At 40.1% G+C, this 16,564-nt stretch overlaps 1 protein-coding gene across 1 annotated transcript; it reads left to right on the top strand.

The window, feature by feature from the left end:
* The first annotated feature begins 2,680 nt into the window (after window positions 1-2,680).
* On the top strand, window positions 2,681-7,970 carry LOC104427610 (iridoid oxidase). Its single transcript, XM_039305244.1, has 4 exons — window positions 2,681-3,060; window positions 3,558-3,811; window positions 4,154-4,434; window positions 7,314-7,970. Exons 1-4 carry the CDS (start codon window positions 2,681-2,683, stop codon window positions 7,968-7,970), a joined length of 1,572 nt encoding a protein of 523 aa, XP_039161178.1.
* Window positions 7,971-16,564: the final 8,594 nt, after the last annotated feature.

The raw sequence follows: 16,564 nt of genomic DNA, 5'->3' as shown, positions 1-16,564 counted from the left end.
ATTTTTGTCGCCAAAGCTCTGATTTCTTGTAATGCTAGCGAAATGTCTAGGATTTCCAAAGGCAGGCTGTCCAAGGCGCAGATCAACTGCACGATGACATTTTCCAACGTAGTATCCGTTTTAGAAACCTCATAACACGAAAAAGAGGGAAATAAGATTGCGAAATGCAGACAAACCCTCGATGCACCTTTTTTCAATATACGCCTTGTTATATTTCCATCGCCCTCCTCGTAGCCCGAGGCCTGGATCAGTCCCGTAACTGGCAGATATTGATCATGAATATTAACGGTTTCGGGATCACTTTTTCAAGACAATAGTTGTTGTAAGGACTGCAACACTAATTTATGCAATAGTTTTTTTTCTTTTAAACATGATGTAGGATCTCTTAAATGATCCATTTTTAGTTAAAAAATTAATTTCAGTTTTTCACATCTTAAATTAAATTTGCAAATCAATCAACGTATACAGTCCAAACATTACCGATCATTATTCAAAAAGTAAGACATGCATCTTTCTTTGCATAATATCAGGAGCTAACATAAAAATAATAATAATAAATAAAATAAAAATTTTATATACTCGTGCCACATTACCCCCAAACTAAGTTTTGTGTCGTTAAAACCCTCGAACTAATAAACTCACGCCATATTTACTCCCAAACCAATTTTTGTATAATAAAAAATCTCAAACTGCTACACCCATATTTACCCTAGACTAATATACATATGCTAGATTTACCCCCAAGTTATGGTAAATCTAAGATTATTGGAGATAAATATAGCACATTTAAATGGGGAAAATTACCAGAAAATTCCTAAACCTATTATAATTGTGCCGATTTAGTCCTAAACTTAATTTTTTTTACCAATTAAGTTCTAAACCTTTTACAATTATTCCCGATCAGTCCATCCGGCCAAAATTGGCTGGCCGGCACCGGCATGGTAGCTAATCAAGGCGAGTTTTTTTTAATAATATTTTATTTTTGAAATATTTTATTAATTTTTTTAATTTTATATCTACTTTTTTTTTTTTTCTTCTCCTTCTCCCTCCTCCCTCCTCCCTCCTCCCTCCTTCTTCCTTTGGCTTCGACGACCGGCTAACCGATCACCAACCGAGGCAACCGGGCTAGCTCGCCTCGCCGTCACCGGGCGAGGGCGAGCTCGCCCAGCCACCGGCGAGGCGAGCCCGCCGTCGTCGGGTTTGGCAAGGCGAGCCCCACCAGATTTGGCAAGGGGAGCCATGCTGGTCGGCGAGCTCGCGCCCGGTGACGGTAGGGTGAAACCTTGCCGGATCCGGCGAGGTGATCCGGCGGGCTCGCCTCGCGCCGACTAGCTTGTGCCGGCCGACGGCGGGGTGCGCCCGTTGGATTTGGCGAGTGCTAGCCTCGCGATCGCTAGGCGAGGCAAGCCCTCGCCAAATCTGGTGAGGGGGCTCGCCATCGCATCGGCAAGGCCCTCCTCGCCGGATTTGGCAAGGGCTCGCCTCGCTTGGCGACCGCAAGGCGAGCACTCGCCAAATCCAGTGGGGCTCGCCCCACCGTTGCTAGGCACGAGCTTGCCGACCGGCGAGGTGAGCCCACCGGATTGCCTAAGTTCGTTGATCGGCCGCCTTGGCTAATCGCGGAACCAAAGTAAGGAGGAGGGAGGAGGGAGGAGGGAGGAGGGAGGAAGAAGGAAGAGGGAGAAGGAGGAAAAAGAGGAAAAAGGAAAAAAAGATAAAAGATAAAAAGAATTAATAAAATATTTCAAAAAATAAAATATTATTAAAAAAAAGGCTGTCGACGCCGGCCGGCTGCCACGGTAGCACCGGGTCGACTAATTTTGGCCGGATGGACTGATCGGGAATAATTGTAAAAGGTTTATGACTTAATTGGTAAAAAAAAAATAAGTTTAGGACTTAATCGGCACAATTACAATAGGTTTATGACTTTTATGATAATTTTCCCCATTTAAATGTGGAATGAGTGTACCAACCTAAAGTTTTTTGTGACATAAAACTTAGTTTAAAGTATACAGGTGCATCAATTTGGGATAAATGCGGCGCGAGTGAACCAATTCATAAGTTTTGTGACACAAAATTTAGTTTTAGTTAAATGTGACACAAATGCACTTGGGGTTCCTTGTGGTATTAACCATAATATCAGAAAATAAAAAATAAAAAATCTTTTCAAGGTACATATTAAGATATAACCCACAATATAATTTCAACCAGATATTTGGTTACAATAGTTATATGTGTTAATGTTCTCATCGTGTCCAAAAGGAATGACTGTTTTATAAAAGTTACACATTATCGTAACTGGCAATGCTAACCGTAACAAGACTTTTTACTGATATTCATTTACTTGATGTAATAGGTTTTGATTCAGTATAAATGAAATGTAAGATTGCTGGGCTGTCTAAAGAACGAATGTGGTCCTCGAATACTATATGATTCAAGAAATAAGTTTTAGTAGGAAGTCGTAATGACTTTGACATTATTGTCCATAACTTTATTCCATATTTGATTGCGCAACTAACAAAGATCCGGTAACCATGATCACATGAAGATTCCTCGAAGAAAAGGACGAATGTCACCGCGTTTGCACCAACTTCATGAAACCACTATATATAGTAGACCTACACCCCCGAACGTTTACCATACTTGGTAAAGCTTCAAAGGAAAATCTGAGACTAAACAAATGAACTACGAGGTTGTTGGTCTGATAATTGCCCTACTGCTTTGGGTTTTGTGGGCAATGGTGACGGAGCGCCGCCATCGTCGCTTGGAGGAGCGAGGACAGTTGCCGCCAGGGCCACGTTGGTGGCCTGTGGTAGGAAATATATTCCAACTGAGTTGGACTCCGCACAAGTCGTTCGCCAACTTGGCTCGTGAGTACGGTCCAATAATGACTCTTTGGCTTGGCTCCATGTGTACAGTGGTGATCTCATCGGACGAAGTGGCTCGCGAAATGTTCAGGAACCATGACGTCGTTCTTGCAGGAAGAAAGATTTATGAGGCCATGAAGGGCGACTATAGCAACGAAGGCTCGATAATCACAGCTCAATACGGTCCTCACTGGCGCATGAGAACTTATAGAATCAAGAATACAGAAGATGAAGATGAAGAATGACAGTAGATGATCTGTGAAGAAGTTTTCGATTCTGTATTTCCATTCAATTGAACAAAAGAAGATGTTCTCCATAATCATCAACCGATTACAATACCTCTCTGTATATATGCGGAAAACAGAGGACTAACAACTAGAAAAACAAACTAACTAACTTTCGCTAACAAACTTTACAGCTAAGCAAAACAGAACAGCAATCTTGAGACTTTGGTAATCCGCAGCAATCTTGAGACTCAGCAATCTTGAGACTTTGGTAATCCGTGTCTTTGACATCTGTATGATCTCCACCGTTGATGAAACTCATTATCCATGAGTTATCAATTTCTTCAACTCTTTTTGCTTCTTGACTGCCTTCTGGTGATCCACATCTATAATTGTCGAGGACTTCACCTCCTGTGATTGACTTCTCAATATTGCAGACTTGGCTTCTGATCTTGATTCTCTAACAGCGCATGCTGAGGCGCCTTTCCACCACCGAGTTCTTTGTTGCTAGGCGCTTAGACGCCATGGAAAGCGTCCGGAGCAGGTGCGTCGATAGGATGGTGCGATTCATAGAGGATGCAGGAGAGTCCGGCACCAAGTCCATTGATGTCGGGAGATTCTTCTTCTTGATGGCTTTCAATCTCATCGGCAATCTCATGTTCTCCAAAGACCTCTTGGATCCGAAGTCGAAGAGAGGGGCCAAATTTTTTTACCATGCCGGTACATGTTGTCGTTGCAACTGCACATAATTCACGATCATGATAACAATCAGAAAGTAAATTTAAGCATAGAATACGTAAGAAGAAGAGGAAATCGTTATTCTAACGTAAAATAATATAGATCCATATTATTATTGGTGTAATTTCACTTTAATCTTTCAATTAAATGGCCCAAAAATCATTGCCCGAACCCCACATACATGTTCTAAGTATGATGTAGACTTGCAATGGACATGAATTCTCGTGTTTTCACAAAAAAAAAAAAAAAATGGTATGGGAGGGCTATGGGGCGATTTCAAATAAAAAATACCATCGCAATCTGACATGAGATGCAATTTTCCAGGTAAGGTGATGGAGTTGGCCGGGAAGCCGAATGTGGCGGACTTCTTACCGATTTTGAGATGGCTAGATCCACAAGGAATACGAAGGAATACGCAATTCCACGTCGAGCGAGCGTTTGAAATAGCGGGGCAGTTCATCAAAGAAAGAATGGAGAGCATGAGAGAAGGTGAAGTTGCAGAAGATAGGAGGAAGGACTTCTTAGACGTGTTGTTGGAGTTCCGTGGTGATGGTGCAGAGGAGCCTTCAGAGTTTTCTTCAAGAACCATCAATGTCATCGTCTTCGTAAGCTATCTTCTCTCTCTTTTCTTGTGACATACACACAAAACGATATTTTTCAGGGCTATATTTTCTTTCGTCCTTAATTAGAGGAATTGTTTCCAAGGCTTAATATTCATGTGTTACAAACGAGTGCATCTAATTAAGTTTACTTGCGAGTAATATCCGTATTAGTAATTCACTAATTATTGCTACTGTTGGTCGTGTGGCCACTGCTACAATAGATTGGATAAACGTGCAATGGTTTAGCCAATACTAACTCATATGATACAACAAACAAAATTCTCAAGGTCATACGCACGTAGAACCCTAATTACCATGAAATTTCTCAATCCATCGCTTTATACACCATGCTTCGTGGTCTCGGTGATCCTTTGATCCTATTAAGACCTTCCTTGTTATAATTATTGAAGTGTTGATTGCAAAAGAATTGAGATTACAATTACAGATTGAAAGCTTGAGCAATGTTAGGAGTACAAAAGAAATATTAGTACAATCTTTTTCTATAAATGAATGCCAATTTTTTATTGGGTGCTCTACAGCCTGATTGTCTAAGCGGTAGCACTTGGTTCAACACTCACTTAGCTAATCATTCAAGATATCTGTACCACATACTTCAGCAATTAATTAAAACATGTCATTCACGTAATCAGTTTTAGTATGATTTTCCAATAGCTTTAGCATTTTCTCTGAATTCTTTTCAATTTAGTCATGTCTGTTTTTTTTCCTATGATATATACAAACTTTTGACTTAACTAATATTCTCATGAATGTAAACAAACCATGTGGTCCATATATCGAAATACAGCTTCATGCACGAGTTAGGGAAGGTTTACTCCTAAGATTACTCTGAGTGTGAGATATTGGGATTTAAAGACGAACTCTCTTGCATCTAAACTAAGAATTTGACTAGTCTGTCAATTAGTGGAAGAAGCAGTTTACGTTATTGGGTGGGTTTAATGTTTATGTTTACGGAGATCATAAAAACTTTATATAGACATGAATGATGTGGTGAATAAAGTTAATCATAGAGTAAGAACTTGTACTACCTCATATGCACTCTGCACATTTTTAGATTTTATTAACTATGATGCACGGACACATTCAGGGAGCTTCCGTGTTGTGTCAAACATTCCGACACGTGTCCGTCAAGCTCGGACAGGCTCGGACACATTTGAACACGCGATTAACGTGTGTTGAAAAACCTGACACACAATCAACTCTTTCCGACACTCTTCGACTCGCGTGTTTGGAAATTGTGAGAAGCATGGTGGCTTCAAAAGCAGGTCTGCAAGTGCGAAGGTAGAGAAAATTGTTAAAGAAGGCGATGGAAGGCGGATGCAAGGGCAGGGGAGCAGAGGTGAGGTTGCGGAGGTGATGGCGTGGCCATGACTGTAAGGAGGAGGGCCGCGACTGCAATGCATGGTGGATTTCCAAAGGCAGTGGCTGCGGCTGCGGCTATGAAGGAGGGAGGGTCGCAGGTGCAGCGACAAGCGATTGTGACGATGTGATCGAGAGAGAGCAAAGATCAAGATGAAGAGAATCGAGCGAGGAGGAGGAAGAGGAGGCTGCAAAGGAGGGTTTTAACTTTTAACAAAAAGAGTAGATAAAAAAAATAATTAAAATAAGGATTCTAGTGCGGAGGGACGGCTGAGAGGATGATTTTAAATTTTAAGAGAAATGACAACTTTGATGGGTGATGGGGGAAAGAAATGAGGGGAGAAACCGGGGCGGAAGGGGGGGGTCTGGGGGTGGCGGTTTTTGTATGGGGGTTTTGGTGCGTGGGGAAGAGAGGTTTGGGGCCAGCGGTTTTTTTTTTTTTTTTTTGGGGTGTTAGACACGACTTCTTTTTGTTAGAAAAAAAGTGATTTAAAATACTGAATAGTAAATAATAATAAATTTTAATCGTTATAGAATATAATAGATTTTATGTAAACAAATTGATTCTAATCTTTTGTTAGTCGTTAGTTTCATTAATAATTTTTATTAAAGTTAGAAACATGTTTTCAAATATGAGTACACACTAACTATAAATATATATTTCGAATTTCCTATAAATAGATTTATTAATATTATTAGTGTAAATTCATTATAAGCTATTTTTATTATTTATTTATTTGTCAATTCAAATCAAATTAATAAAAAAAATATTCATTTAATATATATCGTGTCCCAGTGTGCCGAAATTATCTATTTTTCAAAAATGACATGTCGGCGTGTTATATTGTGTCGTGTCATATGTCCATGTCACATGTCAGTGCTACTTAAGTTATTAACTTGGTAATATACTCAACTTATGCGAAACTTAACTCACAGTGACCCGTCTCTTTTCCCTTAAAATAAAAATGGTCCCATATCTCTTAAAGATCCGGTTAGTGAGCTGATCACATCAATCATGGAAGGTTGAACCCCCTATTAGCCGCCATTGGACTGATTGTGAGTAAGCAAACATAAGGCCTCTCCTGTAGATGCCGATGCTTATGGCCCATCGCGTTTAATAATGGTAGAGACTATGTAGCATCTTAATCCTCATTGCATTAGCTTTTGTCGTATGGAATGAAGACCAAAACGGTATATAATAAATACGAATTACTTCATCATTTAACTAGCTTTGCGCACGTCATCGCCGATTCTTTTGTTGGTTACCATGAATCAAGGATGATGCACATTTTCGTCAATATTCTTTACTCTTTACAAAAGAGATCTATGAAGTCTCTTGACAAAAAATTCTTAAGCATTTGAATATGAAACAATTATTTAATAACTACATAAATTTCGTCACCTTATTCTATATTCTTAGCTCTCTTTATCATGTATAAACTCCTTTGACTATGGCTGAGTACATTTTACCACATTCATATATGTGGCTAATGATTTTTTGATAGGAAATGTTCACTGCGGGGACGGACACCACGACAAGCACACTTGAATGGGCGATGGCTGAGCTACTCCACAACCCCCATACCCTCGCCAAAGTCCAATCTGAGTTGAGAAGCACCATTGGCTTGAACCGAAAATTCGAAGAAAAGGATGTTGAAATCCTTCCTTACCTCAAAGCAGTCATCAAAGAAACCCTAAGGCTTCATCCACCCCTACCATTCTTGGTCCCGCACATGGCCATGAGCTCTTGCAAGATGCTTGGCTACTACATACCCAAAGAGACCCAAGTTCTAGTCAACGTGTGGGCAATTGGTAGAGACCCCAAGACATGGAAAGATCCTATGAAGTTCAAGCCGGAGAGATTCTTGGAGCCAAACACGGCAGATTACAAGGGACACCATTTCGAGTTCATTCCATTCGGATCAGGGCGTAGAATGTGCCCTGCTGTGCCGCTCGCCTCTCGAGTGCTTCCATTGGCGTTGGGGTCTCTGTTGCATGCATTCGATTGGGTATTAGCAGGCGGCACGAAGCCGGAGGAGATGGACATGAGTGAAAGGATGGGTATCACATTAAGGAAAGCCGTTCCATTAAAGGCAATACCTATTCCACATGGAGGACATGGTAATCAGAGCGGTGGTCATATTGGAGTTGGAAACATGTGAGTTGGTGAACTTTTTCTTCATAAAAGTGATGGATGAAACTTATAAGGTCCTTCTATTGTGGAGTTATTAGAATGAGGAGGAATACTCGGTAATTCCTTTGTCCTATTTCAACTTCACCGTAGAAGTTGAAACATGTGTTTGTATTTGACCGTATCTATCTACTTTTGCCACTAAATCTATGCAATATGAATGCCTTCAAAGAACAATACGCACTCATAACATAGAGTCCCTGCATATAGGAACTTGATAGATGGTATTGATCAAGGGTATAAACTACCCTTTATCGTCATGTTAATTGGCTTTGTTCCAACTGATGGCATAACAAGTGAAAGTTCTTAGATTTATCTTTTTAAATGACAATTCATCCACTGAATGAAATGCAAGAGTACCTGAATATTGGCTATTAATCAATAGAGCAGAAAATTTCATTTATTCTACCATAATAAATACATGAATTTATAACTATAGGTTCTAGAACCTTAGTTTCATGAAAGTTAAAAACAAAAAAATGGAAAAAAGTGCAGGAACATATGAGTAAGCATCAAAAAACCAAAATTAAAAAAATAATAATTTGTGACCTAACTAATCAATGATCCCAAGTACCTCAAGAAAAAAAAAAACGATCTATAAAGTTACAAATAGACTCTCTCAGGTAAAATAAAAAAAATCATATAATAAAATCATATTACATTGCACACTTGAATTATAGGAGTAACACGTTCAAAGGGGTGCCACCAGTGCCAAGCTCGTCCCTCCCTTTGTGGCTGTGCTCACACGTCTCACACCCTTTGGTTGTCTCCCTCCCTCATTCTCTCTTTATCACAAGCGGAGTTCGACAGCATTAGTGTCAAGCTGGTTGCCCATTCGCGAAGTTCAACGCGACACGTAAAGCTATCCCTCGTTGCCTGTAGATCGAGACGCTCAACGCTGCCACTACAACCTTCGAGGACTCTGTCGCAACCTCCCGAGGTTAGATCTCGAAGGGAGCTAAAGGATTGCCAAGCGGGAGCAAATGATTCCTCTCGTGATGCAATGCCTTCGCCTAACTTGGATTTTTTCAACAGGAAGTGTTGCTCTTATCAATCGATAGATCACACTATCAAGAGAAAAATTATCCAAAAAATCCTAAACCTATTACACTTTTGTCAATTCAGTTATAAATATTTTCATTTTTTACTAATCGAGTCCATCCAATCAATTGCTAGTGCTGATGTGGACAATTTTTAATAAATTTTTAATATTATTTTTATTTTTATTTTTATTTTATTTTCTTTCTTTTTTTTTAGCTTTCTTCTTTTCATTTTTCAGTGGCCGACCCGCCACAGGCAACGGCCAATCACCGCCATAGCCGGACTGGCCTCGCTTGCCACAAGCAAGGCTTGACTTGGCTAAGGGAGGCCTACTGAGGCCAGCCTTGCGTAGGCTTGGCAAGGTCGACCCTCGCCCAGGCCAAGAAGCCTGGTTGGGAGTTGGCCAAGTGACGATGATGCCGGGCAAGGCCACCCTAGCCTGAGCGAGAACCAACCTTGCCAAATCTAGCGAGGAGCCCTTGTCAAGGCTTGCCTAGACTAGATCTAGCAAGGCCTCACCTAGGCGAGGGTCGGCCTTGCCTAGACCAAATCTAGCGAGGCCGGCCCTCACCTAGGCAACCCTAGCCTGGGTGAGGGGTTGGCATCGCTAGATTTGGCTTGGGTGAAGCCAAGCTTTGTCGGGCCACGCTTGAGTGAAGGCTCCCCTCACCTGACTGGACCTTACTTGTGGCGGGCGAGGCTGGCCGACTAGCCGTGGCGCGTGGCCAGCCACTGGAAAATGAAAAGAAGAAAGCCAAAAAGAAAATAAAGAAAAATAAAAAGAAGAAAATCAAAAAATCAAAAATAAAAAAATATTAAAATATCATTAAAAATTGTCCACGTTAGTGTTGACGGTCCTACGTGACACCGCTGGCATCCATAATAATACTTTCTAGCCAAAATTAGCTTGATGAATTCAATTAGCATGAAGTGAAAATATTTAGGACTAAATTGACAAAATTAAAAGATTTAGAACTGAATTGGAAAAAATGCAACAGGTTTATGATTTTTTAGACAATTTTCCACACTATCAAGATACAAACACTGCCATCAACCATGTACAATTGATCTTATCGCATTACAAAGTAGCTTGAACCCTACACAAAAATTTCCAAACAAATACAGCGACAATTTTGATAACAGAATAACAAAGAACAACGTCAGTATTCTCCTTTTTGTCCAACCCTCTTCTAGCTGCCTTACTCCTTATATGGCCATCTTCAATCAATCTATTGGAGACTATTTGAGAAGCGAACAGCCATTTGAGGGTTGTTAGGGACTAATGTTGAAGTCGGGATTGCCCATACAATCTTTCAGTCAAACAGCATCGGGTTTTCCAAAATGGAGGCTAGAGCTATCAACCTGTCACTTCGCTGATCCCCCGACTATTTTAAGAAAAGTTGTCAATTGCTTAATGGCCTTTTCCTAGTTCTTCCGCTGCAATTTCTCAGCTGGCGAACGGCTGTGTCTTCTTTGTTCAATGGTCATCTTCCAACGAACACGTTACCATCATCCCTAGGAACTTGATATCTTCACATACTCGGTATTGGATATCAGCATTGATCCTTCCATATTGGCAGAGCATTCCTGATTATGTAGACCAATCAAGATCACTTGTTACTGATTATGACACCATCTGTATTGTGACTTGTGTGAATTGCACCTGGTACTAACTCAACCTAGCCACACATTAGTAGCCGTTAATTGCCACCGTCATTGTCAAAACAACATATGAGATTTTTCCAACACTTAGGCTGCCCAAAATGCCTTGAAATTATAAAGCAAAAGCTCTGCGAGTCTCTTATCCTTTCGCTACTTGATTTTGAAAGGTGTTTGAAGTGGAATGTGATAGAAATGGAGTTGGCATCTAGGCTGTCCTCATCCCAAGCCCAGAAGCCTCTAGTATGTTTCAGCAAGAAGGTGGCAGAATTGAAGAAGAATTATTCTACTTACGACAAGGAGGTTTACGTGATTATGAGGACTCTCGATCATTGGAGTCATTATTTTAATATTTGTTAAAGAAATGATATGCTTCATTAGAACTTGAGCAGCAAGAAGTATACCAAAATTATGATTTGCATTCTTGAGAATGTAGCATTTGCAATCAAAGACTTGAAAGTATACTATTCTTGATTTTCTGCCCTTAAACAGCTCATAGGGTGTTATCTCCAACAATGGCCTCAGAAACACATAATTCACAATGTAACGAGCAATGGCAACTGCTTTTGCCCAAAATGTAAGCAGGAGTATCACTTTCTATCATCATAAATTCTTGCCGTCTCCTGAAGATATTGATTCCTCCTACAACACCATTTTGTTGTTGGAGAATAAGGTGAGGAGAAATTGTGTACAAAACCATTTTTATCACAGAACTCTGAGAAGCTTTTATTTGCTGAAAATCATTCACTTGAGTGTTTACTTCGATAATTTGTCACATGTGACTTTCTAAATAATTTTTTACTCCTCGTGACTTTTTAAAAGGAAATTGAAGTTCATCGTAGAAATTCTACGTCCAATGTGGCATAAATGACCAATATGACGGTCTTTTGTGTGCTAGGAGGGTGAGGTGGAGTGAATCTAGGGGGAGACGTGGAACGAAGAGGGGAAAGAGGACGGCGGAGAATACAAGAATAAGGTTGGGAGGGGTTGGGGTAGGAGGGTCACGGAGACGACGCAGGATGGGGTCAACTTCAATGGTCAGATTGTGGAGGATTGCTGCGATCTCCCATTGAACATGCACTGCATAGTTAAGTCTTCTCATAAATGATATTTCATTGGGGCGCATCGGGTGCTATCAATCAACTCATAAGTTTAACTCATGTTTCGTCAATTGAACCAACACATTTGTTGTTCATGCAAGTATAAGCCAATTTCAGCTACAATTTAATTATATGGATTCCACGAGGAAGTTGCCAATTATGCGATAAATCTGATTTACAAGATTTGTTGTTGACTCCGTGGCTCCTGTTCGATTACCTTGCAACTCATTATTTGTTGATCTTTTAAGGTGGCTATTGGGATTCTAAGCTAGGTGCACAAATTTGGAGGATTGAGTCATGTTTCGATGCATGTGATATTAGTTAATGTTGAGACCCTCCCATTGGGAAATGAAAGGTTTAGATGTAATTTCGAGTTAGGGACCAATGATTTTTAATAAGCACATATTCTCTCAAGCATTTACCTCGCACGACATTGAGATTTTTATGTGAATTTGATTACCCCTTTGAGAATTCTATAAGGAGTAACCACTAGCATTTTAGGGCCAACTAAAAATTAAGTGAGGTGTGGGAGTATACCTCATTTCCTATGCAACCAAAGATCAAGGGTTAGACACTTGATTACACTAGTTATCTATCTAATGTCATTTTGATACCTAAACTCGATTATTCGTCAGCTAAGGTGTCCATACAGTCTTTTTACCAATTATGAGTCCTAAAGTTCTTATATTTTAAATGCCCATGCATTGTTTTTGTATTTATTATGATCTTAAACAAAAACTAACCGCTCAAGTATGAAAATGAATCACAATATAAAAAATGATAAACAAGCCATCACAACGAACACACATTAAATATTAATGAAGTATGAGTAAAAGATATAGTACAGTGAAGTAATTCTTCCAAAGTTGAACTAATTCTAATACTAAAATCTATCAACCTAATCAAGGCCTATTTTTTCTAACTAATTTTTTTTTCAATTTTTAATATTTTATCCTCTAATTTTCAACTACACGAACCCTCACCTCTCTTTGCTCCTCTCTTTGTGGCATCCCGAAAATTCAAGACGACCTCTAAAACGTATTAAAGCCCATGATTAGGTAATGAAATTACCTATGGTTTATGCTTTAGCCATTAGTTTTCTCTTAAGACTAAGTGTTATATGCTTGTGTTCATGAGTCTTTAAATTAGTATTATAGGATAAATTAATAAGAAGAATTTATTCTTGGCTATGCACCTCATAGATTTAATCCATATAGATTAAATGTTACAAGATTATGGCCATATGAAATTGAAAATTTGGAATCTATAAAAGAAAGATTAAAAGTGAATTATTAAAAAGTAAAATAGGGGTTTGATTTGGCTTGGGTCTTAAGGCCCAATGGCATGGACCTTTAATGGGCCAAAATGGCCGGTCCATTGAAGCCCAAGGAGGGGCTGTCGTCGGCCACAAGGGAGAGGCCGGCCCAAATCCTTTCAAGCCCACTCCCAAGCCCATTTTGCATGCCTTGCCAAGTGGCAAAAAGAAGACCCCATGCATTGGCCACTGAGGGAGGCTAATAATCATGACTAATGATGGGATTTAGGGGAAACAAAAAGAGAGGGAGAGTGGCCAGTTGAGGGGTGTCGCCCAAGAGAGAGAGAGAGAGAGAGAGAGAGAGAGAGAGAGAGAGAGAGAGAGAGAGAGAGAGGAACCGAGAGAGGAGAAGAAGGAGCCGCTCGCCCGCACGCTCGTTCGTCCGTCCGTCGCCGACCGTGTGCCTCGTTTGCTTGGTTTTGGAGGCAAGTTAGGATCCATTTTCTACTCTTGCATGTGTGTTTGGAATGGTGTTGAATTTGGGTGATTAGGAGTGAGAAACCGAACCTAGAGTGCTTTGTTTTTGAAATGGCTTGCCGTTTGCGTGTATACTGCCCGACCCAGAATATTGTAGAGGCTTGCATGCGTGTTTTGAGTTGGATTTTGACTTTGATTCCTTCATGAAAGTTGTAGAAAACATCTCCAAGTATAACATACTAAAATTTGAGACAAAAAGGTTTATTTTTATGGGGTGAAACTCTCCTCCTACGAAGACACTAGATCTGGAACTGCTTTGTCGACCTCCTGGTGGTTTTGTGTGTTGTATGTTGCTTTTTAATGAGAATCTCACTTCGACTTCTTCATGAAAGTTGTAGAGAACATCCTAAAGACTAACATAATAAAATTTTAGGTAAAATGAGCAATTATATCCTAGTGAAAAAATTTTCCTTTGAAGACGGTAAATATGGAAACACGGTACTGGATACCCGAGACTTTCTAGACCTGTATGGTGACTATTATTTGAGAATCTCACTTAGATCCCTTAATGAAAGTTTTAGGAGACCTCTTGAATAAAAACATATCCAAATTTCAGAGGAAACGAAGAAATATAAGTAGGCGAAACCTCAATATTTCGGAGATAGTTAAACTGAACCGTTCGGTGCTAGAAACAGGAGCTTCGACCGTCTATAGAAAATTATTTAGAACGAACCTGGCCTAGATGTCTTCATGAAAAATCTACCTTAGAGTCTTGAATATAACCTGGTAAAATTTCAGAATTTTTGAGGTCATTAGGGTATTTTAATCGAAATATTTCAAAAACTGTGCAATCTGACTTTGTCCGAATTCTGCATGTTGCAATGTGTGAGCTATATCTTTTTGTATGAAGCTCTTTTGGGCATGTGTTCTTCATGAAATTTTTACCTTTATGTCTTGTCTATTACATGCTCTAATTTTGTGATTTTTTAGGATCATATGGATATTTAATTTAAATGTTTTCCAAAATTGTGCAAGCTGGAATTAGTAAATTTCAAAAAGGGCATGATATATGGACTATTCTAAGTTGTATGGATCCCATGGATTGTATTGTCATTAGTGATTGTATCTTGCTGCATGTATGATGATGATTGGAAATGCATATAAGAATTAAAATGATGAAAGTGATCTTGGTTGCCATTACATTATGTGCCATGCTGATTTTTATGTTAAATGAGGAAACTGTTGGAGGCGGATGATAATGCCCTAGGAGTGTTAGGATGCCCGGGATGGGGGGTGCCAGATGCCCGGTTGTATTGAGATACATGTCCGGATGTCCTCAGGAGTTTCGAGATGCCCGGAATGGTTGGGTACCAGAAGTCTCAGAGGTTTGTGCCCGAGGGGATGCCTTGTGATGCCAGTTGGGATGCGAGATGCCTGGAATGTGGGGGTGCCGAATGCCCGGTGGTGTATGCCGGAGGTTTTCTCACGATGCCAGGTTGGGGTGCGAGTGATAAAGTATGGGATGCAATTACTGATCCCGGGAAAGAGAGATGTGGTGATCGAATTGAAAGATAAAAGTGGAAATTGAATCATGCATATATGATATGATGATAATATGTTTGAGATATGATGATGATCACCTATGGCATGATGATAATATGTTTGAGATATGATGATGATCACCTATGGCATGATGATATATGTGATATGATGATGATCACCTATGGCATGATGATATGTGTGAGATATGATGATGATCACCTATGGCATGATGATATGTGTGATATGATGATGATCACCTATGGCATGATGATATGTGTGAGATATGATGATGATCACCTATGGCATGATGATATGTGTGATATGATGATGATCACCTATGGCTGATCACCTATGGCATGATGGCGATATGTGTGTGACATGACGATGACCACCTAAGGCATAATGATGTGTATGTGACATGATTGTGATAAGTATATGAGGATGTATGTACATATAGTGTGTTTGCATATGCATGGTTGCAGGGTAAGTTATGCTTGGATGCATGAATGGCATGTACTATGCTATGATTGTCATGATTGAATTGTGTGATGCATTGAGTGGTTATTGGATCTTTTACCTATTGAGTGGCTGTACTCACCTCTTCGAGGACCAACATTTCAGATTAGAAAGATGCCACTCCCTACCGTCACGCGGGGCACCTTCTATGGCCTTCCATCGGATGTAGAGGTAGAGTGTACGGAGATCGACTGCGTCACTGTCCTTGGACTGACATTTGTGCGAGTGTGAGTGCTGGTTATGTACGATGTAGGCCTGGCCAAGGGCCCTGTCATTCAAGAGTTTCTGTCAGTTCATGTCCGCCGAGATGGAGTGTTTAGGGGGATGTTGCCGCCACCACCACCTGACGCGCCAAGATGGGTGTGATGGCCACGTGAGGGTTAGAGAGCTGATGTTTTTTTTTTTTTTGGGGGAATAGCTGCCACTAATAGATGGAGGATGACATGTGATCACTTTAGGGGTCGAAATATCCTTTTGGGATATAGCCACATGTAGCTAAAAATCTTGGCTTTCTTTTGTTGTATCGACCCGAGAAAATCCATCATGAAAATATGTAAATAAAAGTGGCTCGGTTTTATCTTTTCCTATGATATTTAGTGGTGTGCATTGTATCATATTGTTGGAGGGAGAGATGGCGATATTAAATTATGCTTCCGCTAATACGTTGCGCTGGGACCATTTTCAAAAAAAAAAAAAAAAAGACTATGAACTACGATGCTTCTATTAAGAGATGTAACTAGTGTTCATTAGGTGTAGCGATAGGTAACTGTGGCGACCTTAGGTGGTTCAGGGGTGCCACACTCTTTTGTTCTACATTTTCATTCAAACTTATATTTAGATAGGAGTGATCAATTCCTAGTCCAGTCCGATCCTATTCAAGAACCAGGAACTGGATAGGAACTGGACCAACTAGTTGTGGAACTAGGAACCAAATTGATGGTCTAAATCCTTTGTTGTCTAATGGAATCGGTGAAT

Source organism: Eucalyptus grandis, chromosome 11 (assembly GCF_016545825.1).
Source record: "Eucalyptus grandis isolate ANBG69807.140 chromosome 11, ASM1654582v1, whole genome shotgun sequence".
In the NCBI taxonomy this organism is placed as follows: domain Eukaryota; kingdom Viridiplantae; phylum Streptophyta; class Magnoliopsida; order Myrtales; family Myrtaceae; genus Eucalyptus; species Eucalyptus grandis.
This window is presented reverse-complemented; position numbering and strand designations above follow the sequence as displayed.

Bases quoted from the DNA above. Each gene is read 5' to 3' on its own strand.
- LOC104427610 (XM_039305244.1), top strand. From the start codon at position 2,681: ATGAACTACGAGGTTGTTGGTCTGATAATTGCCCTACTGCTTTGGGTT. The intron at 3,812-4,153 runs GTACATGTTGTC...GCAATTTTCCAG, and splicing joins CAAATTTTTTTACCATGCCG to GTAAGGTGATGGAGTTGGCC. The intron at 4,435-7,313 runs GTAAGCTATCTT...ATTTTTTGATAG, and splicing joins CCATCAATGTCATCGTCTTC to GAAATGTTCACTGCGGGGAC.